This window comes from Sorex araneus, chromosome 1, assembly GCF_027595985.1.
Source record: "Sorex araneus isolate mSorAra2 chromosome 1, mSorAra2.pri, whole genome shotgun sequence".
In the NCBI taxonomy this organism is placed as follows: domain Eukaryota; kingdom Metazoa; phylum Chordata; class Mammalia; order Eulipotyphla; family Soricidae; genus Sorex; species Sorex araneus.
In genome coordinates this window covers 396,772,892-396,798,552 of record NC_073302.1, presented here as the reverse complement: position 1 = coordinate 396,798,552, position 25,661 = coordinate 396,772,892, and the positions used below count along the sequence as shown (strand labels likewise).

At 37.5% G+C, this 25,661-nt stretch overlaps 1 protein-coding gene across 6 annotated transcripts in view; it reads right to left on the bottom strand.

The window, feature by feature from the left end:
- PCLO (piccolo presynaptic cytomatrix protein) overlaps window positions 1-25,225 on the bottom strand; it is a 365,554-nt gene extending 340,329 nt beyond the window's left edge. For 5 of the 6 annotated variants that reach the window (XR_008628418.1, XM_055124435.1, XM_055124440.1 and 2 more), the window contains exons 1-2: window positions 24,662-25,216; window positions 16,604-18,380 (exon numbers count right to left, since the gene is read on the bottom strand). Coding sequence is in view for 5 of the 6 variants with exons in the window: in XM_055124435.1 (XP_054980410.1) it covers window positions 16,604-18,380; window positions 24,662-24,909 (2,025 nt within the window). In the remaining variant the exon portion in view is untranslated. Of the gene's footprint in view, window positions 1-16,603; window positions 18,381-24,661 lie in introns of all 6 variants that reach the window. The other variant, XM_055124466.1, reaches the window with a different exon arrangement.
- Window positions 25,226-25,661: the final 436 nt, after the last annotated feature.

The following is a 25,661-nucleotide window of genomic DNA, read 5'->3' as shown; positions in this document are numbered from 1 at the left end:
AAACAAAAATTGTAACCAAGTTGGCTAGAAAGAGATCATTATGTTAATAAAATAAAGTAAAACTAATGGCATTCCCTCAAATTATCATAAATAGTGTGATCTAACATACAAAATACTGCTTCCTTCAAAGTGTTATTAATAAACTTGGAAGGATATAAACGAGCAAGGTTTGTATCTGGTTGGCAATGTCTGATATATGTATGACATATAAATGTAAAGGTTTACAAGCATCTACTTTTCAAATATTCACTATGAAAAGATGTTGAATTCAATAACATGTTTTAAAGAAAATCAAAAAGTTTTTATGTGTAACATTGATCTTTCTTTTTTAAAATTCTGTTTTGTTCTGTTTTGTTTTGGATCCACTTCTCAGGGCTTCCTCCTCACTTCTAGTGGGGCACTGGACCATATGGGGTGGCAGAAATTAAACCCAAGTCGGTCACATGCAAGGCAAAGGCCCTAACTGCTGTACTGTCACCCCAGCTTCTCTCTTTATTTTCTTATTCATATGTAACATATGCTATTACACATAGTAAGTTTTACCTACATGTTCTAGCATGTCAAATGCTATATAATTAAATCTCCTCTACCAAAATCACTAAATATTACGAGTTTGCCACTGATTTCTCACAGCATTCTACCAGATGAAGAAACTAATAGAGAGAGCATAGAAACTGTGAAATGATAGGCTGGCAAAAGTTCTCTCTAGTAATAATTTAATTTTGAGAAGAATGTGAATTAGTAATATATAAAGACTTCATATAAGAACATCGGTAATTTGGCAGCTTCCGTTTATGCATTTTTATGAAGGTATGTTTTGAAGAGAATAGGAATGGTTGGGTCAAACCCAGCTGTGCTCAGAGATTTCTCTTGGTTCTTTGCTCAGAAATCAATCCTGGCAGTGCTCAGTAAATGATATATGAAACCAAACTGGAATTGGTCACAGACAAAGCAAGTGTTTCATACCCTGAACTCTCTTGGGTATTATTTTTAATTAAAAAAATATTCACTCATTTTCTTAATCACTAAAAGATTTAAAATAAGAAAGCACACTGAAATATTTAAACTCATTTACTAATTGCTAAGGATTTTTCATCTCATAAAATGAAAACTTTTGAAGAATGTTTAAAGAGCTTACCAACTTCCATTGAAGTGACATTTTTTTTAAAGATTTAAACCATAACACCTAAGTCCAATTTTGTCAAATATAGGTAACAACTACTTGAGTGCTCACTATGCCTGTTTTTCATATATGTATTGAATACCCTGTATGCTAATTGCATTTTCATCTTCATCTTTCTATACGTTTAAAACATTTCAAAAATAAATTTTCATACATATAAACACATGAACCCCAAAATATATTCAAGAAGGTCTACTTCTGCAAGCACCATCATAAATAGTGTGCTAGAATGTAAAGAAACTTTTATTCCATTTTATTCCTTTCTTTATAGAAGTATTAATTTTTCCATAATATGCATTTACCTACTAAACCATATATCTTGTCAATATAAACTACATTGCAGAATTAGTAATTCTTGCTCTTTTTCCTTCCACAACCTTAAGGAAATTGTATCACATAATAGTTATGCAACCAATCATCATTAATATTTTTCTTCATGCTATTACACACTCTAAATTATAGACCTGTAAGGTTAAGTGTCTTTCATTATTGCTAATTACTTTTACTCTCTTTGATAAATGTTATAATCAAAGCAAATGTAAACTTTATTCACCTATCCTTTATTCGTTTACTTAGCACTTTAACCTAGCACAAGTCACTGAACAAAAACAGACCCAAAAATTTCCCACAAGAAGACTATATTACAATTGAAAAGTAGTAAGAAACAAGTTAATATATAATATAACTTTAAGTTATTACAGATAAGAAGTATCAGATGATAACATGATAAATGCTTCATTTCTTCAAGCTAGTTTCTTTCTCAACTGAAAAATTTTTCTCTGGACATATCTGGTTTATTATTTTGTTTTGTTTTGTTTTGTTTTGTTTTATGGGGTGTTGTGGGGTAGTTCAGTCCATATCCAGCTGTACTTGATGCTGACTCCTAACCCTGAGCTCAGGTGATTCTCAGAGGAGTATATATATATATATACATATATATATTTATATACATATATATGTATATATAATATATATATACATATATATATTTATATACATATATATGTATATATATAATATATATATCTTGATATATATATATATATCTTGGTATCAAACCCAGGACAACTGTGAGCAAGACAAGTATTGTATCCTCTGTAATAGCTCTCTGGCCCCTGGGTATATCTGGTTTTATCAGTAAACTTTTAAGTCTGTGCAATGTGAACATTAGAGTTCTATGCACAACTACGGTTGCACCATATATCTTTGCACCACTGTAAAATTAGAAGACTAGCATGACAATGTATGAAGTACATTGACACTTGGGAAAACATCATGAACTATCATTATTCCACAATAAAATTATTGTACAGTTTGCAAATACACACAATTGTCTCCACACAAGTGGTGAAGGAACAACTAAGACAGACAGATGCAAAGCTCAAGTTCCCTCTCCTTTAGAGAGAGAAAATTCTGCTTTTCTCTCAATAGACCTGCTCCTTAATTTGTCCTTTTAATGACCAAATTTTCTTCATTTTGTTAAAGTACACGGGAAAAAGACATTTAAGTCTGTAGTGTTTTTCCTCACTGATTGCATCAGATTATAATCATGATCTATAGCTATCACAATATGAAAAGCAGTTTATCCTCTTACATATAGGAAGCGCCTCCTTTTGATTTAATTCTAATGGCCAAATCTGTTGAAATAGAAGTGATTTTTAGCTCTAAATGTACTCAGTACTGAGAAAAGCAGCATTCCAATTAAATAGGAAAATATCATTCCCATACATTATGAAATTAAAAAAGTATAAAGCATATGCTAATATTAGTATTATCAACAGTCTTCTTTTCTCTCAGAGTTTCCTTCACAGTATACTTAAACAGTAGTGATAGTACCTTTGTTCTCTCACAAGTTACAGAATTTGTAATACTTTTATCGCATTCGTGACTACTTTAAAAGTGTATCTACAATGCTTGTGAGAAGAAACTTCCTATTAATTCCAGAGCCTTCACTCACTTCACCTTATCTTTTCTCAAACACTTAAAACCAGCTAGTACATACAAAATGGGCTGACTCTACCTCCACTCAAATCTTGTTCTAATACCCATTAAAAAGTTATTGCTTTACAATAAATTCAAAATATATTATTGTGGTAGTGTTCTGATATAGACACTGAATTACTACTATTGACAGATCTACATTCGCCAAAAGACTAGGTGTCCAAATGGTAAGGACATGTGGCAGCAGTCTTTCTACCGACTCCAGGGTTGGACCCTTTAAGCAATATAGATGTTTACACATATATTTTGACTGAAATTATTTTTTAAATGTGTTCTTGGGCCAAAATTATAGTACAGTCTCTTGCCTTGTGCGTGCTTAAAAACAGTTTAAATACTTGGTACTGTCTATGGTCCCCTGAGCACATCCAGGAGTGATTCTTGATGACCTGAACACAGAGCCAGGAGTAAGCCATAAGCACACCTGGGTGTGTCCTACAAACCATAGAACAAAAAAGTGTTCTTTATGTGACAAAATCTGTATTACTCTACTACTCCCAATGTTTTCCCATCGTGTATATTAGATTTCTAATTTCCTTTCTTTTCATGTGCAATTCTCTCTAGAATCCTAGCTGATACTTTTGGTCATAATAAATCTATCATCATTTTGATATAAATAAATAAAAAGGGTCACCTATAATTAATGTCCACTAAACATGCATATTTGATGTATTACATGCTGCCCTGCTTTTCATCCAAATATCTCTTATTCAGCAAAATGAATTTACTATCTTCGTTTCCTCTGACGTGTCATCTATTAGATGCTTTTTTCCCCTTTTTTTGCTTTTTTGGTCACACCCGGCGATGTTCAGGGGTTACTCCTGGCTCTGCACTCAGGAATCACTCTTGGTGGTGTTCAGGGGACCATATAGGATGCTGGGAATCAAACCTGGGTTGGCCAGGGCAAGACAAATGCCCTACCCGCTGTGCTATTACTCCAGCCCCAGGATGCCCTTATTTTATTTTATTTTTTTTTTTTGGTTTTTTTTTTTTGCTTTTTGGGTCACACCCAGCAATGCACAGGGGTTACTCCTGGTTCTACACTCAGGAATTACCCCTGGCGGTGCTCAGGGGACCATATGGGATGCTGGGATTCGAACCTGGGTCAGCCTGGGTCAGCCTGGGTCGGCCGCGTGCAAGGCAAGCGCCCTACCCGCTGTGCTATTGCTCCAGCCCCAGGATGCCCTTATTTTAAGCAGTTGATTCCCAAGTTCTTCAGAGATGATCTTCACTCCATTATAGCCACAAAAGAGGGTCAAGAACATTTTAGTCTTTATCACTTCTCCATGCTACAGATCTCAGACTGTATTAAAGCCAAGACAGATTCAGAGTTCAAGTCTTCCTCAAGGAATTGATAAACAATTTCCCAGTTCCCTGCCAAAAATAGCACCAAAGTACTCACTAACATGACACACTAGTCACATTTACTTGATAAGAAAAATGCAAGAAATAGTCTCAAGAAAGCTTATAACCTCATTGGTAAGTAAGGACACTTACTTTCAATATGCAAGCATTAAAATGAAAAAAATATAATTGTGCTAGTATATTTCTATTTCTGGGGCTGGAGCAATAGTTCAGTGGGTAGGGTATTTGCCTTGCACACAACCAACCTGGGCTCAATCCCCAGCATCTCATATAATCCCTCAATCACTGCCAGGAGTCATTCCTGAGTGCAGAGCCAGGAGTAACCCCTGAGCATCACTGGGTGTGACCCAAAATGCATAATAAATAAATAAACAAATAAATATTTTTTAAAATTTCTATTTCTTCAGCTATTTGTATATTCCAGACTTTAACTAGTTAAAAAAAATGAAAGATTTTTGTTTCCTCCACTTATGAAGGCTTACTAATAGAATGTGAATAAATGGAATTCAAGACTGAAGACAACACTTTCCTGAATGGACCACTAATAATAAAAAAAAACCCATTAGTTATATCATAGCAAGATTTTCTGATGCAAAATGGCGACCCAGTAACTGCATCCAGAACCCCCCACCAAGAGCCCCAGAATGACTGCATGAGCTCAAATGAGGAGGTGACAACATCCCATAATAGGTCCTGAGAAGTCTCCCTAAAAGCCCAGTGATGAATCTGTCCTGGCAGAGGGAAGTGCATTTCACCAAGAAGGAACCCTACACCAGAAAAATTCTGGGCATGATCATGCTGAACAGACCTGTGACAAACGGAAAGATGATTTTCCTTTGTGAGAGGACAAGAGACAGTAATCTACTCTTGGGTTTTCTTTCCTTGCCATTCTTACTCAAAAGAGTAACCTACAACTGCTTATAAGTAACTACTTCAATTAGTTCTAAGGAATGAACAAAAGAATCAAGGGCTATTTATTTTGTCTTTTAACTAATACAGTACATAAAGGATAGTAAGAAAGTGGTCAGGAAAGATTTCTTCTTACTGAAGTTACTCTGAGTTCTCAAGGAGACCGGCATATAATTACTAGAACACATCTTCCCATTCAATGAAATCCCCAGGTTCTTTTTTGTTGAGGCTTTGTGGCTGAGCTGTGAAATTTAGGAATACAATTTCACTAGCTAAGGCTTTGCTGAATAATCATAAGTCTTATTTAGATATCATAGGAAGTGCCACCCGAAGATTAATTGTGAAATTACATAGTTTTCTCTATTGGGGTCACTTTCAAAAGAATGATCCAAACCAGTGTGTGTGTGTCTGTGTGTCTGTGTGTCTGTGTCTGTGTCTGTGTGTGTCTCTGTGTGTGTCTGTGTTCTGATTTTGGACTATAGTACACATACTCAGGTCTCACAGTGCTCTAGGACATCAACACTATATTTGCAGCCATGCAGTGTCAGGGATCAAATAACTCAAGACCTTAAGAATGCAAAGCATGTATTGTACCTCTTTAGCCATACATCACCCAGATCTAACTTGTGATATTGGATCCAATAATAAGTAATTCAATGACTTTTCAAAGTCTTTTTTATCACTTTCCCTCTACAAACAGAATTAATGATTCAATTAACTATCACTAAATGTCAACTGGAATTTGTATTAAGATGAATAACAAATGTTCACATATTAGTTTAAATTTTAAAGCAACTTACACTGCCAATAGGCTTTTACTTTATGAAAATTATCACGTTATAAATAAAAAAAGAATAGTTGGAAAAATTAAAGGAACTGACCAAATCTACTTCAGGTAAGTAGCTGTTAAAATTATATTCAAATTATACAAGTCCAAACCCATATCCTTTCAACTTTACCATCTGATGACTATTTTCTCTAAAACTACAGGTGGGATGGAGAAGAGACCACTATGTAAATGATGGTTGGAGGGTTCACTCGGGATGGTAGATGTGTGCTGAAAGTAGACTATTGGCCAAATATGATGCTGTTTAGTGCATATATTGCATACCATAACACCCAAAAGGAAAGAAAGAGTAAGAGGGAATGTGTCTGCCATAGAGGCGATGAGTGGGAAGGGGTGGGGGTGTTGGGAGGGACACTGGGAACATTGGTGGTGTAGAATGGGCACTGGTGGAGTGATGGATATGTGAACATTGATTGAAACATAATCACAAAAATTTGTAAGTCTGTAAAAAAATTTAAATAAAAATAAAAATTACTATAGAATTTCAAATATGTTAAAGTAAGGAAAAAATAAAGAATGGAATCTTTTTCATCTTTTTAATTTATATTTTATGTTATTCTTGACTGGGCAGCCACATGTGGTGGTTATTCTTGGGTTAGCCCTGGTCCTGTCTGTATTCAGCAATCACTTTTGGTGGTTTTTGGGGGGACACATGTGGTGCTGGTTATCTAAGTCAGATTGACCACATGGCACCTTACCTACTATACTATCTCTCCATCCCCTTTACTCATCTTTAAAAAGTGGATACCACCTCATTAAAAAGAACATTAAATGACAAAATGCACTAGAAGATTCAGAAATGCAGTGTCCAAACTATGATTTATATCTTGTACAAGGCTTTTAGTCACAAGCCAAACATGACTACAGTAAAACTGAATTTCTCTTTCAAAGATAATTCAAGATACTTCTAAGTGAATTGATGGAAATATAATCAGCATGAGATACGTTGTTTTCTCAGGAATGTGAACAGTGAGCAAGTTAACCCCTAACTATACTAAGTTTACAGAAATAATGAATGATTTTGTGAGGTGTGGGCATCTGCTTTCACAGAAGAACATCTGTCATAACCAAGCTATCATTTCCAGTTACAATCACATATAAGTGCAGGCTTAGTAAAGAGCTAAATACTATAAGAGCTAAACCTGCAGGGGTCAGGATGAGTCTTGATTGGTGAAGAAGATCATGTTTTGCATGAGCAAGGTCTGAGAGTAAATCCCCTGACAACCACTGAGTCTGGTCATAATAATTTTCAGAAACAATAAATATGGGGCAGGAGCAATAGTATGGTGGATAGAGTGTTTGCCTTGCACACGCCAACCCAGGTTTGACCCCCAGCATCCCACATGGTCCCATGAGCACTATCAGGAACATTTCCTGAGTACAAAGTCAGGAGCAGCCCCTGAGCATTGCTGGGTGCAACTTAAAAAAAATGTAAAATGTATATATATATATATATATATATATATATAAATATTATAGATAAACACACCCGAAGCATTTGCTCATGGAGATTGAGCTCACTGGGTAGGGTATGTGCCTTGTAGATATCAGGTCCTTAGCCTGATTTCTGGCACCAAAACTAATTAATAAAAGCTGAAAAAACAATGGCTGTGGTTACAATGATTGAGTGTATGAGCACAGCATGAGAAATATATATTAATTTTATACAGAAATATCTATATCATAGGTAAATGGTGCAAACTGGACATCACAAAAAGTGAGCTAAATAAACATGGTGTTTATAAAAATATTTAATCGTTAAATATTTTAAAATATGAAATTTTAAGCGACAGTCTTTTTTTTTTAATTTTCATTAGCAAGTAGTCCCAGAGGGCTGTGGAAATGGCTCCACAGCACTCGCCTTGCATACATGAGGCCTGGGTCAACTTTCACTACTGCCAAAAAAAGATAAACAGATAATGATTCTAAAGAAAGTTTAAGCTTTTTCTATGATAAGGGTCATCTTATTTTAAATAATAGAAGAGGGGCTGGAGCGATAGCACAGCGGGGAAGGCGTTTGCCTTGCACGCGGCCGACCCGGGTTCGAATCCCAGCATCCCATATGGTCCCCTGAGCACTGCCAGGGGTGATTCCTGAGTGCATGAGCCAGGAGTGACCCCTGTGCATCGCCGAGTGTGACCCAAAAAAGCAAAAATAAATAAATAAATAAATAAATAAATAAATAAATAATAGAAGAGATACAATATGCATCAGAAAATGCCCTGAAAAAAACCATAACACTCATTTTATTGGTTTTATGTAAAAATGGTTCCAGAAAAAGTGCACAAGACTGAGATATGGAAAATGCATAGAGAAACTGCCCAAATTTAACAGCATAATCATTATTCTTTAAAACTGAAAATCGAGACAGCACCAAAAAGGATGCCATACCTCAGGATGTAAAAATCAAAATTCATTACCTTCCATCCATCCGTTCACATCACATAACTATTTAACTGGTGATGTGATAAATTGGAAACGTCTAAATTACTTCTGTGTTAGTTATAATTATGACATGAATTCTGGGGGATAAATTTTTTTTAAAAGTATAGTACTGGGACCAGAGATATAGTATATCAGGTAAAGCACTTGCCTTGCACGTGGCTGACCAGAGTTCAATCCCCAGAATCCCATACAGTCCCTTGAGGACCATCAGGAGTGATTCCTGGGCATAAAATCAGGAGTAACTACTGAACATCGCTAGGTATGGCTCAATAAACAAAAAATAAACTAAGAAAAGTATGGCAATAAAATAAAAGCCTCTTTATCACCAAGTCTTATTCTTCAATCAATATCTACAATTGCTTTGAGCTATTCTGTGACTGCCATTAACATCAAACATATACTTTTATATGTAAATTTAAATATTATGTACAGAAACTAAGGGGCCCAAGGAGATAATGCAAAGAGACTGAACATGCCTTGCCAATGCTATGCCCAGAATTCAATCCCTGGCTCCCTGGCACAGTCAGGATGATTCTGGGGTCCTTGGTACTGCCAGGCCTGTAATAGCACCAGTATATATTTATGTATATATGTATATAATAAAAAATAAATTAAATATAATTCCATGGATATTGCTTTAAAGGACTAAAATAGGTGATCATGTAAGTTAGTTTATTTTAAAGAAATGCAGCTTAGGGGACCAGAGGGATAGTTTAATGAACACATATTTTACACATGGGAGGCCTAGGTTCAAGTCTTAGAATCACATTGTCCCCTGAGAACTGGTAGAGCAACAATTGAGTACAAAGTCAAGAAAAAAAAAAAATATATATATATATATATAATGTATGGGGGGTTTTTTGTATGTTTTTTTTTGTTTTTTGTTTTTGCCTTTTGGGTCACACCCAGCGATGCACAGGGGTTACTCCTGGCTCTGCACTCAGGAATCATTCCTGGTGCTCAGGGGACCATATGGGATGCTGGGAATCGAACCCGGGTCGGCCGCGTGCAAGGCAAACGCCCTACCCACTGTGCTATTGCTCCAGCCCCGTTTTTTGTATGTTTTATGCTATGTAATCTGCTTTGTTTCCATCTGCTCTTTTTTTCTATTAAAGTTTTTTTATAGCACCGTGAGTTCCAAAGTTATTCATGACAAAATTTCAGTTCCAATACCAATCCTTTCACTAATATCAATTTCCCTCCAACAGAGTCTCCAGTTCTGTTTCCGTTACCTTTGGGCAATTTCTATTCCTCTACTACATTTTTGTTATAACCTACATACAGAGAGATCATTGTATATTGGTCCCTCTCCTTCTAACTTCACTCAGCATTAGATCCATTCACATAGCAGCAAACTACATCAGTTTGACTTTTCTTACAGCAAAGAAGTATTATATCTGTACCATAGTTTCTTTAACCGGTTATCTGTTTTTGGGCCCTTGGATTGTATAACTTGCTGTTTTTGTTTATTTTGGAACCTCAACAGTGGTGTTCCACTGCTATTCCTAGCTTTGTGCTCACGTGTTGCTCCTACCAGTGCTTGGGGGACAATGTGATACTAAGACTTGAACCTAGGTCTCCCACATGCAAAGGACATGTTCAGTCCAATAAACTATCCCTCTGGCCCCCTAAGCTGCATTTCTTTAAAGAAACTAACTTACATGATCACTTATTTTAAACCTTTAAAGCAATATCCATGGGATTATATTTAATGCATTTATTTAATACATAATAAAATAATGTGTAACTTTTTATATTTAATTTTGTATCATCTCAAATTCAACCACTGTTAAACAATCATATTTTTTAAATAATTTAATTTTTTTGTGTTTTTTTTAATTATTACTGAGGTATATATAGTTATCTATTCTATCTCCCCCCTTTTCATTTTATTTTCTATCTTATAAGAAAATCTTCTAAGGTGATTATGAAATCAAAACATAATCAAATCAAAATCTGTGACATTGTATATACAGGCATATATATACATGTATATATATATATATATACACACAATTGTTATCATGTACCTATTAGTAGGTAAGCTGGAAGGCAGACAAATGATAAAGTGGCAATGATTCTATACAGTCTTTCATAAGTGATTTTTTTACGTTGATCTCATTTTTCCTAGATAATAAATCCATCATATTCCCAGCTCTAATTTTTTTTAAATTGCTTAATATCAACTGCCCTCTGCATTCGCAAAGAGTATTATAACTTCCTGATTACTCATCTTTTTATAGAAGATGATAAATTGTTCTGTGGAAGTCTTTTGAGTGTTTTCCTTATCTCTAGAAATGAGATATTTCACCTAGATGTAGCTAAAAGTTATTTTTATTCATCTCACTTGCCAATTGATGGACCTGTAAAATATGAAGACCACTGCCTTTCCATAAGTCAGAGACACATTATTTGAGAGATTCCCATCCATATTCTTGATTCTTTCTATCTTAAACTCCTACTAGAGCTTTAAGGTAATAGAATCTACACTACTTGCAACTTAATTGTCACGTTTTCAGAGTGCCCAGAGTCCTAAGTGAGCCTGAGAGTTATACACAATGATCTCTCCCAAATGTTCACAATTCCAAAGCAAATGTCCATCAAGAAATTTAGGCACTGTGGTTTGTGACAAAATGTGTATTCCTCTGACAACATGTGCATTTCCCCAGGCTCCACTTCACCATAGGCAGGTGAAGACAGGTAGACCTCAGCTAGTCTTTCCAAAGCTCTAGTTGTCCCACATCACACACCTCACTCTGTCACTTGGAGAATTCTTGAACTATTGAGAGGGGGAGGAAAAATAAAGCATCTCTCCCTATTCTTCCATTGAAGATTAGAAAAGAGTCCAGTGTGCAATTTGTTTAAGCTACAATTCTTCAGTTATTATAATAGATCATGACATCTATTATTTGATGACATGACTCACTATTCCATTCCCTGTATCTTGATTTCCTCAGTGTGTTCAGAGAATCATGTGATAGTAGTCTCCCCAGATTTTTTCCATCACTTCATTTCCATCTCCATACTACCTCTTAGGTATTTTCCAACACACCAACTTATACTATGGGTAATCATTCCCATTTTCTGGAGTTATTGTACTTTCACTTTTAAAAAGTCCATAAAGAGAAGAGATGAACATATGTGTTCTTAGTTTTTCTTTCCAAGAACTCTGCAGCAGTCTTTGCTTAGATTTTAGGATGGCACAAATGTTTTTAGGACAAAACATAAAACAAACAGGGGCCAGAGAGATACTATAGTGGATAAGGTTTTTGCCTTGCACATGGCCAACTGAGTTCAATCTCCAGCACCCATAGGGTCGCTCAAGTCCTGGCAGGAGTAACTTCTGGGCACAGAAGTAAGAATAAGCCCTGAGCACAGTCTGTTGTGGCCCAGAACCAGAACCACCCCCCCCAAAAAAAGAAAAGGAAAATCCCTTTTTGACCCAGGGATATGGCTCAGTGGAACACAGCATTTGTGTATGTATGAGCCCATGAATTAGACCCCAGACACTGCTTACATTAAGTGTGATTCTGGCACTTGATGGACCCATCCTCAGTGCCAGATGCACTGCACAATGCAACCCAAAGCAGACCTTTACAACAAAAGCATTACAACAAAAAAGAAAAAAAAAGCCAATTTTCTTAAAAGTTCTTTCTGCTACTCTATCAGGAATATCTTACCAGTTCCAGTTCTCTTTCTCTGCAGGTTCCAAACTCCTGAATTTGAAAAAAGTCCTACAGTTTTCACAACAGCACTTAAAACATTATTCCTCCTTAGTTTCTTACTAGGCATAGAAACTGTACCGGTATATTGACCCAACAAAGGCAGCCAACTAAGCCATTTAACTGACTTGAAGAATTTCAGACATTTTTGCTATGTGGTATCATGTAAGTGGAAACCATTTATATGCAATTCTAGGTGTATTTTTTGGTTCTGAACTCCTAAAAGATGGCCATGTTTTTCCTAAGTTATATATATATATATATATAGATATATAGATAAATGAAACCATATATATGATTTCAGCAAAAAAACTAATGAGTCTGTTGGTCACCGGAACCAAACATGTGGAAAAAAGATTTACCTAAATCCATTTTTATCACTAGCATTACTAGCATCATTTGCATTTAGTTCATTACTAACCTTCTAAAAAATAACATTATTTCATATATTTCAAATTTTCCTAAGAACAAGTATAGATATCAAACATCAGAGATAAATCTTTACTAAGATATCTGTCCACCAGGACCTGAGAAATAGTACAGGGGTTACTGAACTTAACTTACCTGTTCCTGACCCTTTTTGGTCCCTGGTACTACATATGGTGCCCTGTACTACATATTGTTCCTGCTACTACATATGGTACTACATATGGCACATTATCAGGAGTGATCCCTAAGTATAAAGTCAGGAGTAAGCCTTCATTACACTAGGTGTGGCCCAAGAAATAAAATGTAAAATAAAATATCCTAAATATATATATATATATATACATATATATCGACAACCTACCAAAAATAATAAAGTAAATCAACAATGACAATAAAAATAACAATAATAAAAAAATATCATTTTGCCACTAATCAGAAAGAAAATTCTGTTTCTGAGGCAAAACCAAACCCAAAGAGAAAACCAGTATTAATACTTTAATGTACCAAAACAAAAAGATCTAGTAATAAAAAGTCCAGACTTAGGGTCAATAGATAATTAAGGTCTAATGGAACCACAAACATCTTGATAATGATGAAAGTTCAGTTAATGTAAATGTTATCCTCCTCAGAGTGACAGTTGGGTTTGTCTAAAGTGTGTGTGTGTGTGTGTGTGTGTGTGTGTGTGTATTTATGTATGTTGGAAGAGAAGGTAAGATTATTAAGTTTAATTCAGAGCATAAAACATCTCCTTCCTAAAGCTTGTGCTTGAATTCTGATATCTCTCCAGTTCTTCTTTCTTAGAACTATCAGGCATTTAAAAGCCAGAATTTTCATAAACAACTTCATTATAATTCTTCTGTGTTGGTGACAAAACATATGTAGGAATTTTCTTCTGTCTTCTCAAGATGTAATATGAGACTAGTATTCTACTTAATCCAAAGACTATAAAAGTCTCACTATAGACAGTAACATGCATATAAACATCAAACTTAAAAGTAATAAATTCATGTAAATCAAAGGTTGAGCAGCCTCTGCTCCAGACCCTACAGAAAAAAAACTGTTAACCTAATCTGCACATTAAGAACACTTAAACCCCACATGCTTATGTTCTATTGAGAAGACGCAGAGAACTTTGCTTTTTAATGGATACTAGTGACAGTTTGTAAAATTTCATCAATCTATGTCTAAAGCTGACTCTCAGACTGGATCCAGAGCTCTAACTTCCCAACCTGCAGATAACAGAGGAGTTTAAGGAACTATTTGAATGGTTGGATTAAGGAAGATATTTTCCTGGGGTTAAAAATTGGAAATTAGATTGTGATTGTTATTATGGAGACAAATGAAAGTTGGAATGAAGTGCTACTATTATTAACACAGATCAAATAATTTTTAATTACCAGCTCAAACCTCAACAATTTGTGACACTGTGTTTATGGAGAAAATAAGTTGAGATTAACTTTAAAAGTCTAATGTGTTCAAAATATTGAATATCCAGGTAACACTATATTGAAATTTCAAAAAGACCTGATGTATTTAAAATAAGTTCAGTTAATCTTATTAACCTAATGTGCTTGGCAGATAAAATGTTATTATTTTCATTTTTTCAAACAGTGTCATTGTTAAAGAAACAACAGATCAGTACTTTTTTTGGGAAAGGAATCCCATAATGGCTATGCTCAGGGCTTTCTCCTGGCTCTGACTGAGCTCACCAGTGACTCCTGGCAGCCTCAGGGGACCATATGGGCTGCCTGGAATTGAACCCGGTGGCCAGTATGCAAAGCAAGCACCCTACCGGCTGTACTATTTTCTCTGGTCCAGATCAGTTCTTCTTAACATTTTCTGTTTACAATCCTGTTTCACCTAAGATATTTCTATGTGACCATTAAGTATTTAAGTATATAAAGTAAACATACAAACCAAACATAAACATAATAAACCATAAAGCATTTATTTACCTTAAATAGAATTTTAAGATTTTTTCACAACACCTGTCATTCATACAAAAAAAAATCACAAAAGTACAACAGTGTGCACTCTTTCAGGGCTATTCAAACCCATCATCCTTTACGACCTGATGTGATTTCCTTCTTGGCTGTTCACAGACATAATGCAGAGACAGTCCACTAATAGTTCGCCTCTAGACAAATTGACTTATTTCTGTATCTTCTTATCTGGTGTAGGCTATCAAAAAATTCTTTTAATATACAATCTCTTACACCCTTCACCTTTTAATTCCTATTTTATCTATATAACTGTCCCATTTTTATAGTATTATTTCCTAGCTCTAGAGATGTTCTGGGATTTTCTAATAGTTTCTGCTTTTTCATATTTTTCCCTCACCAAATCACTACCTCTTAAAATATTAGGGCCTTTAAGTTCTGAGTTAACATTAACAGACTTTCTAAGAACTACTTCTCTGTCCAAAATTAAAGTGAACAACATGTAATTTATTTGTTTAGAATGAGTATATTACTGGCTTCTTCATAAATGGTGTGTCAGGAGGCCAGAGCAATACAGCGATACAGTAGGGTGTTTGCTTTGCATGTGGCTGACCCAGGGAGGGTTCTCTCCCTGGCATTCTATATGGTCCCCAGTGCACCTCCAGGAGTAATTCCTGAATACAGAGCCAGGAGTAACCCCTGAGCATCACCGGGTCTGCCCCCAAATGGAAAAAAAAATGTTAAGGTTTATCAGGCATCCTTACTCAAAGTCTTGGTGATACAACCTATTCTCCTCTTGAGAAGATGCCCAACAACCTAGATCTTCTCTAATGACTTCCTCATTTCAAACACTGATTTCCACTATACTGTGATAGATAATCCATTCTAATGGGACAACACATGCTCAGGTATATCAGAATGACTGGCAGGGAAAGAGAACACATAGTATGAAATGTATATCCCACTTATATTGAAATTTACCCAATGTTTCCCTAACATATTGTTTCCGAGTTAAGATTAGGTAGGAACATGAATTTTAATAGGCAGAAATAGAAACTTGAATTTAAAGTGTAAGTAATATCATTGCATATTAAATAATAGTATGAATCCTAAACATAGGGTAATACAAGCAGATGTTTGGCATTTTTAAATCAATTCTTATTTGCTTTATAGCTATAGTGCCCCAAGTGAAACTAGTACACTGGAAACTACGGAGCCTCAGAAGGAACTGGGGTATTATGTGGTAGTTCCCTTAATACAGACAGACTGGGTGGGGTCACTGAGCTACTGGGAGAGGGGAATTCTTTTTTGAGGGGGCCCTCCCAGTGTTACATAAGGATTACCCCTGGCTCTGTATTCAGGCATATTCCTGGCAGTGCTTGGGGCACTTTATGCAGTGCCAGGGACTGACCCTGTGAAGTAAGCACCATAGCCTCTATACTGTATGGAGAGACACACGTGATTAATGTTGTTTCTGAAAAGAGGGCAGTGTACCAGTAAGTTCGAAAGCCCCTGTTTAATATGGTTACTTTATTAGAAAATACAGAGAATTCAACTTAGTACTGGAGAAGAGGTGAGTGTGTGTGCGTGCGTGTGTGCGTGTTTTTTTATTCTAAGTTGTAACTAGAACAGAAGGGAAAAGAGACAAATATGGGAAGATTCAGAAAAAACGCAATGCCACCATACCAATTAGCAACAAACTAAGCACCATTTGTGGAAGATGATATGGGGTTAGGGTATGGACAGAATGAACAAATACACTCACCTCAGTTAGATGAGGATTGGGATTAAAACCACAGAGACTACAGACAGTGGTTTGACACTCGGTGCACGTGTTAAAATTGGCCTTTTCCGGAACATGCAAGAGAAGCTCAGTGGTATTGCAAAGAGGACAGATGGTTTTCGGGAGGCCTTGTACTGAAGTCTGTCCAGCAGATGGAGAAATTGATGGCTGCACAGGTTTCCCAACTCCAGCTTGGCTGGCTGGTTTTGCAGGTTGCTGAGCTAAAGGTTTTGCTGGGCCAGGCTGTTGGGGTGAGGGCTTTGCTAAACCAGGCTGTTGAACTGAAGGTTTTGCTGGACCAGGTTGTTGAGCTGAAGTCTTGGCTGCGCCAGGCTGTTGAGGTGAGGGCTTTGCTGGGCCAGGCTGCTGAGCTGCTGGCTTTGCTGGGCTGGGTTGCTGAGGTGAAGGTGAGGGCTTTGCTGGGCTTGGCTGTTGAGCTGCGGGCTTTGCTGGGCCAGGCGGTTGAGCTGCGGGCTTTGCTGGGCCAGGCTGTTGAGCTGCGGGCTTTGCTGGGCCAGGCTGTTGAGCTGCAGGCTTTGCTGGGCTAGGCTGTTGAGCTGCGGGCTTTGTTGGGCCAGGTTGTTGAGATTTTGTGGGGCCAGGTTGCTGAGAAGTCTTCCCTGGACCAGGCTGCTGAGTAGGTGTCTTTGCAGGCCCAGATGGCTGAGATGCTGCAGCAGGTTGATGAGCTGGAGACTTTGGAGTTCCTGGTTGCTGGGCTGGGAGCTTTGCTGGCCCTGGCTGCTGAACTGGAGACTTTGCAGGTACTGGAGGCTGTGCTGGAGGCTTGGGCCCAGGCTGCTGTGATGGAGGCTTCTCCGTCGCAGTCGGCTGAACTTGAGGCTTTGCAGGTCCAAGAGGCTGAGCTGGAGACTTTGGTCCGGGCTGCTGAGCTGCAGGTTTCACTGTTCCTGGAGGCTGAGCTGGGAGCTTTGCTGAGAGGGGCTGAGGTGAGGGTTTTACAGTTCCTGGTGGTTGGGCTGGGGGTTTTGCTGGCCCTGGTTGCTGAGCTGGGGATTTTGCAGGCCCAGGCTGTGGCAATGCAACTTTTTCAGGTCCAGGTTGTTTAGCTGGAGGTTTGCCAGGACTTGCCTGCTGAACAAGTGGTTTAGATGGGCTCTGCAGTGAGGGCTTAACTGATTCCCCTGTCACTGCATCTGACTGTTTAGTCTGAGGCCTGGCTGCATCTCTTTGAAGAGGCAACTTAACCGGGTCAGTCTGAGGAGCTTGGGTAAGCCCCTGAATTGGCTTTCCTGAAGGCTGTGATTTCATTTTTTCTGGTTGCTGAGAAGGTACTGATTTCGGGGAGACACCCTGCTGAAGAGGGGCTTTCACAGGTCCTTGCTGCTTAGGAGCTGGCTTGGGTGATTGCTGCGATGGGGGCTTGGTGACTCCTTCAGGTTTTCCTTGTTCTTTCGGGGCTGCTTTTTGTTTCTTGGTGGTTTCTTCCTGGGAGGCATCAGAGTCTGATATCAAATCAAAAGGATTGAATTTATTTACAACAGAGGAGACAGCACTTAAAGGGTTAACCTCAGAAAGGAAGCTAGGCATCATACTAGACTTGTGCTCTTCCTTAAAATCAGTCCTGGACTTGGATTCCTTTAAGCTAATAGTGGAGGGACTCCTTCCGGGCAACTTCTGCTCGGACCGAAAAGTGTCTGTAGTTCGGCTCTTACTGAGACCAGGCTGAGCTGCGCGCCCTGAATCAGGTGGTTTTCCAGGCTGCTTCGGAGAATGACTGCTGTCCAACTCTTGTTTCCTAGGAGGGAGAAGGAAAATGATACAAAATAATAAAAACCAATTCCAGATAATATTTTAAAAATATTTCATTTCTGACACCCTCAAAATCATAAATGAATGTCAAAATATAACTAGAATCCACTTTTGCAGTATGCTGTAAGAAGCCATAAAATTTTAATATCTTTGTTACCTTTTTCACAGGACTAGAGATTTTCTACAGTGTAAAGAAAAATATACTGGCTACTACATGAAATGAAAAATTGAGATATCAAGCGAGTGTGATAGTTCAGTGGGTACGGAGTTTGCCTTATGTGTGGCCAAACCAGGTGTGATACTGGCACTACATATATGATTCCCTGTCCTACCAGGAATGGTCCCTGAGTGCAGATGTGGCTTAAAAAAAAAGTAAGAAAAATTAGGATATCTAGGAAGTGCCTATAATAAAAACAACTTACATTTCAGTTTAAAAAGAATCTAGCATATTTAAAATCTAACTAATTATACTTGTTATATTTAATACTTATTTATGAAACTAAATATTTTTCTTCCTTTAAAATGGATGAGAGAACTGTTTTGAAAAAAATCATATATTCATATGTAAGACTTTACAGCACTCTACCCATTATACTCTCTCCTCAACTCTGACTTAAAATTTTAACAATGATTTTCAGAAATTATTTTAATTTACAAATACACAAGGCAGACTTTTAAAGTACAGTTTTGAAAATATGACCAATTGTAAAGTGTTATAACTAAAGCTTTTAAACAGTTGCTTCTCAGGTAAGCTTTCAGTCAAAAATTTTGGAGGGGGAGGATAGGGACTGGACTTTAGGGCCACAACCTATGAGATGCAAGGCTTATTCCTGGATTTGTGTTTAGGAATCACACCTGTAAGTGCTCAAGGAGTCATATGTGTGGAGAATCAAACCAGGTTCAGTCACATGAAAGGCAAGTGCCTTACCTGCTGTACTCTTTCTCAGGCCCCACATTAAGCTTTAATGTACCATTCTTTGCTGGTAAAAGTCGTAACTACATTTATGAAGGAAATCAAATTTTAAGTATTTTCTTAAAATCAAATTTTAAGAGTTATACATCCCTTCAATTTTGGAAAATACTTTTCATTAGAAGGAAAAAAATCAGTGATTAAATACTAAATAGTCATAACAGTTTATAGGTCTTAATTTCATTTAGGTCGAAATGTAACTGGTAATGACAATATAAATTTTAATTTCATACTATTTTGTACTTAATATGAATTAACTTTTTAAAATTATACCTATGACCGAAATATTAAACTGCACTTAAGGTGAAGGCATACAGAAAAGAATAATATCAGAAAAATATATATAAATTCCAATGAATCCACAAAGCATGTGATTTTCTAATAAAAAATAAATAAAATTTTTGGTATATCATTTTCTCTGGAAGAAACTTATAAAAAACTTTAGAGTTTGACATGTCTCTGATATCTTTGCTTAAACAGGTAACTAGGATTATTATGGTAATAAATTAAAAGTTTTTAGATATCTTATAAAGATGCCTTGCTATATCTTTGCATTTGAAAAACATAATACAAAATTCTACTCTACAGGACTATATGCCTCCTCCAATATGAAAGCAGGAGTCATAATAACAAATAATAACAAATATAAAATACATTATTTTCAATGATTCCCTGTTTAAAAATAAAATAAATTGAAAATAATATATTTCAGATTCTAGAAATATTCCTTATTCAATTAAAAATTTACTACTCCTTTTAAAGACACAAACTTAAGGTATGTCACAGAATTTACTATCCTAATAGCAATGATTTAGTCATTTTGGTGAGTTGATTCCCTTGTACTAAAAATCTACATAAAGTAAGAAATCTGTCTTTAATTTTATTAAGAGATTTATTAAAATTTCCTCTGGAAAATATTATTAAGCTTAGCTTAATGATTGTTCTTGGGATATTATACACAAAATCCTACATATGTACAAATAAAAAAATGAATTTCACAAGTACCAAGGAATTGTGATAATAATAAACACCAAAACTGACAGTAAACTACTTATGTTATAATTGAACATACTTCCTTAAGTACAAATTGTGTTATATTATAAAATCCCAGCAATAAAATCTATAAGGCTAGAGAGATAGCTCAAAGAGTCATGTAGAATGCCTTGCATGTGGGAGGCCTGAGTTTGATTCCCAAGACCATATGGTCTCTCAAGCACTGCTAGGAAGGACCCCAAGCACTAATTTGGGAGTCACTCCTGAGCACCACTATATGTAGCCCATAAGCAACATCATATATATGTATATATGATGAACATATATATGATGAACAACAGGACGACAGAGCTACATATGTAACCTTATTAGCTATACTTTAGTAACTATAATGACTGCTCTGTGGTTCATAATCATTTGAGTTGCTATTAAGAGGCACCATTAAGAGAAGATATAGACAAAAATAGGAAGATCCTTTCATGACTGTGGCCTTCAGTAATTTTCTATTTGGTTTAAGTGTTTTAATTAAAAAGTAAAATGACTGAAATATAACGTGTCTTGGTAGTAGACTGTGAACTCCTAGAGTGTGTGTTTCACTCATTTTTTTTATTACTTGAACAGAGCCTGCAAATAAGCAATAAGGTTTGAAAAGTAAATGAATGAATGGGTAACAATAAGGGAATAAATGAATTCACATCAGGAATTTCAGGAGTGGGGAACCTTTTCCTGCCAAGGGTCATTTGTGTATTTACAACATCATTAACATCATTTAGAGGCCATCTGATACAGACAGACTTGTAGCTGATGAGAAACACATGTCTGTCTTCTCATGTACAAGGGTCATATGACATAATTTCACGGGGCTTACAAGATCTTTAGGGTCCCTGACTCTGATCTAGATTAAAGTTTCTTGAATTCTTCCCACTTCAAACTATGAGTGCTATAGACCTCATGAGGTAAACATGGAAATATCCCATATTCATTTTAAACCTGGGCTTGGTCTAATCTCTCCAGGATGATAAAAGTTAAGGGGGTGCCAATTCAATAGGATAGACAAAAATAAGCACTTAGGAAAATCATCCATCAAAATTCTCATATCCTTATTCAATCAAAAGTTGTATATACTTATTCTATTAAAAACACTTTCAGTAAAACTTTCATAATGTGTCTGTAGTTGTAAATAGAACAAGTAAAATATTGCATCTCTCAGAGTCTACTATGAACCAAAACCCCAAGGTGTTTCATTTGTAACCTATCTTCTATTCCTACTCTGTTAACTATCCACATTTTATATGATCTTTCTTTTAATTTCATTCATATCATCATGCACAGATTAGACTTTTCCCTTAATATGTTATTAGAAAATTCTTTCATCTACCAATGGATTAACAGGTACTGAAGTGTAAGAATGTACAAGCAGTTACAATGCTAAATATTCAAATGAAACATAGCAGGCAATGACATTTTACTATGCTGAGTCACTTAAAATTTTATAGTATTAGAAATACAAGCAACTTTAGGAAGAGCTATTTATTTTTACACTGTAGAGCAGACTAGGATTTAAAGAGACCAAAAAATTAATTCAATATAGTATATAAAACTAATCACGGAAATCTGGATCCCTGATTCTTGGCAGGGATGTGGGGATTTGGAGAGCCACTAAATTGCACCATATTCTCCAAATGCAAAACAACACAGACTCAAGAATTAATGAATAATTCACAAAAAATAAACACACAACTTTTCTGTAGTTCTGTTCACTGCTTGTATCAATGTTATTATTTATTTAAAAAAAGTCCCATCAATTATTTTTAAAAATCAAACAAAAATGTCCCTGTCAACTCATCTAATTGATCCTTAAGATGTCTCTATCAGAGAGGGAAGGCAAATACCATTTGCCTCATCTGAAAGCCAAGAAAACTGAAGCACAGATGTCTAAGAGGTATACATAACTTATCATGAATAAGTTAAATTTAACAAGGTTAACAATCTAAGTATCCCTGCACTGTGAGGTAGCCCTCAACATTGCTGGGGCAGCACCACACAGGCTGGCTGAGCACCCTAAGGCCTACATAGCAAGAGGGCTTTCACCCCAAGTGCATCCCCTGCCCCCTGAGCACTGTTCTTGTTCTCTCACCTCCAAAAATATAACCCAGATTTCTGAGCTTCCACCCTCTATATTTCTTTAAAGAAAATCAAACCCCAGATGTCTAATTTACATTATCAAATCTCTTGAAATCTAAAATAATTAGTATATACTCTCCAATAACTACTTAGATTGTTTTGTTTCTAAAAGCCATGACAGAACAAGTGCTTCTTAGATTCTCACTTGATAATGCTGAAATAATAACTTTTAAAAGTATGTTTTTCATAAAAATATTCATAAAACTATTAGAGTAAAACAAAAGCAGGTTGTAAAAATCAGAACTGTATTGCAGAGACAGTGAATCTCATCAATAATCATTTAGGCCACATATTGCCAATGAATAAGTATTCCACCAATTTAAAGGCTTGGAAGCCCAAAATAAATACTTCATAAAAACACTGTAATTTTATAAGTGCACTATTTTTCAGACTTCTGAAAAGAATTTAAATTTAAAAAAATCAGAGCTCCTACTGTTCTTGTTATTTTTAACCAACAAGCTAAACCTGTTGCTTCTACCTCTCAAGAAAAATTTGTAGAAGAGCTAACATACATATAGTTTTCTAAACAGTGAAAAAGAAATTACTGCACCTCATTATCTTATGAAAAATAACTTATGAACATTGAACATTTTCCAAGTGAAAATATCATTAGTAGAGAAAAGATACCTTATAAGCTGTACCTCTTAAGGTAATGAACAATAAAGATATATTCATTTTTATATAGTTTTTGTATAAAGATACCAAAAAATAGCTTGATAACTGCATTAGTTTGAAAATACAGAAAAACATTCAATATAAATAAGCTAGTTTTTAACTATAGTTGGATGTTTCATTTTAAGGAAATACAGTTATACCTGTATACTTTAGGCACTCAAGGGTTCATGTAAAAATATTACAACTATTCATAAAACATTATAGTTCTTCATGAAATTTAATATACATGTTGCTCAAAATTATACACATCTATTTGATTTATCCCAAGTTAATTTAAATATATATTAATAATTTATACCTATATGTTTGGGACTTTACTATTCCAGCATTTAAAATGAAAATTGAAGGTTTCCCTTTAATCACAGAGCAAGAATGGATCGCGTTCAAAACCATGGACAGAGATCTGATCGCTACTGGAGCGTTCAGAACCATGGACAGAGATCTGATCTCTACTGGAGGGTGAAAAGTTAAAGGGCTTGTTTACAATCATAGTCAGGGCAGGCACACTGATTATAACCTCTCAGTACTCTAATTAGAAAACAACTAATTTCTTAGGCTAAAGAAAAACGGAGAGCTAGGAAGGAAAATGAATGCATTAACGTTATGGGTTAGCTCCATTTCCTATGCTAGTTGTCATTTACTTGGTCTTTTAAAGAATTTCAGAAACTACTTTTAAAATAATGCAAATTCCCCTGTTTTTCCGAAGACTGTAAGCCACTTTCGCCTCCAAAAGAGCAGTCGTTTTCAAAAATAACACATGCTAATTCAGAAATGCACGTATAGCACCTGCTTTGCAGTGACCAAACCATCTGTTTAATGCCACAATATATTTCGGAGTCCCTCAATGAATATAAACGGTGTATTCACTAGGTACTTTCTATCTAAACAGCTTCTGTTCTCTGGGTGTGGGGTGTTAAAGGAAAGACAAATCACCTCCAGAGGAATTAAATGCATTTTGTTACAGAAATATTTAAGACATCAACCACAGAGAAACAGATGCTGAAAATGCCCGAGGACGTTTAAACAGAGGCAGGTAAACATCCAGCTCTAACCATTTCCAACACGTCCGTTTTACATTAATGGAAGACTTCCAGATTAGTAAAACACTGGTGGGCGGGCGTCTCTCCACGCCATTGGGGGCGGGGAGGGGAAAAGGTGCGAAAGGCCAGGGGAAAAAAAAAAATCACAACCTAAAAAAAAAAAAATCACAGTTTCAAGAAAGCAACCCTTGACTATCCCACCAGAAACTCTACCATGCATCATTTTTTTTTTTTAATCCTGCCCAGCAGAAGGCTTTAAGCTCTCTTGCTCTCAAACCTAAGGGAAAATAAAATGCACGGAAGGGGACATATATGTACTGCCGTACTCGCACATACGGACAGGCGCGAATGTGCAAGGCGAAGCCGTACATATATGCCCGGACATATGCATCATGCTGTGCGTGCCTGTGCAAGGAGGGCGGCTCCGCAGTGGCCGGGGGAGCGCTTCCCTTGGGCAGCCCCTGCGCCCTTGACATGACAGCCGCGATCTGTCTCCGCTCCTCTTCGCTCAGCTGGCTCAGATCCGCCTCCATGCCGGCCGGGACCGCGGTGTGCACGGAGCTCCCCGCCCCGCCGGCCCCTCCTCCGGCCGCCGCGGCCGCCGCCAGTCCTTCGGGGAGCCCCTCGCCTTCCAAGCTCGCCTCATTGCCCATGCTTCGGGGAGTCTGGGCGCCGCCGGGCTCCCTCCGGGCACCGCGTCCCGGTGATGAAGCCCCCGCGGCCCGAGAGCGCGGAAGCAAGAGCCGGGGGTCCGCCGCGGGGCGTGCAGGCGTCCAAGTCCCAGGGCTCGGGACCCGGCGGCGGGGTGCGGGGGGCGGGGGGGTTCAGTTCCGCTCGCAGGTGACGCCCGCGGCCGGTGCCTCCTCCTCCATGTTGGACAACGCCGGGCAACCTTCGCCGAAGACGCCTCCCCGCCGCCGCCGCCGCCGCCGCCTCCACGCCCCGAGCCGGGGAGAAGCAGATCTGAGCGGTGCCAGCCGGGCGCCGTCCGCCCCGCCCACAGCGCCCCGCCTCCGGGCCCGCGCCCTCCCAGCGCGCATGCCCAGCTCCGAACAGGTGATGCCCGTGTCGCCGCCCTGCCCACTCTGCGTCGCCCCGCTCCGTCCTCGCCCTCTGCACCGATTTAAAGGAGCCCGTCGAGCGCGCAGCGCCCAGCCGGCTGGTGAACGGCTCCGAATTCTTTCAGGCATATTTCGAGAGGCCTCAACCTGAGCTTGAGCTGCCCGCACTCCAGGGGAGAGCGTGGAGAGCTCGGGGAAGACTGTCGCCGTCAATGATTTATGGGATTTGTAGTTTCGGTGTTGCGTGGGCAGGAAGGGTGGGTTGAAGGGATTGAAAAACTAATGGGTGGGTTGAAGAACTAAATGGTGGATTGAAAAACTACGAGGGTGGGCTGAAGGGATTG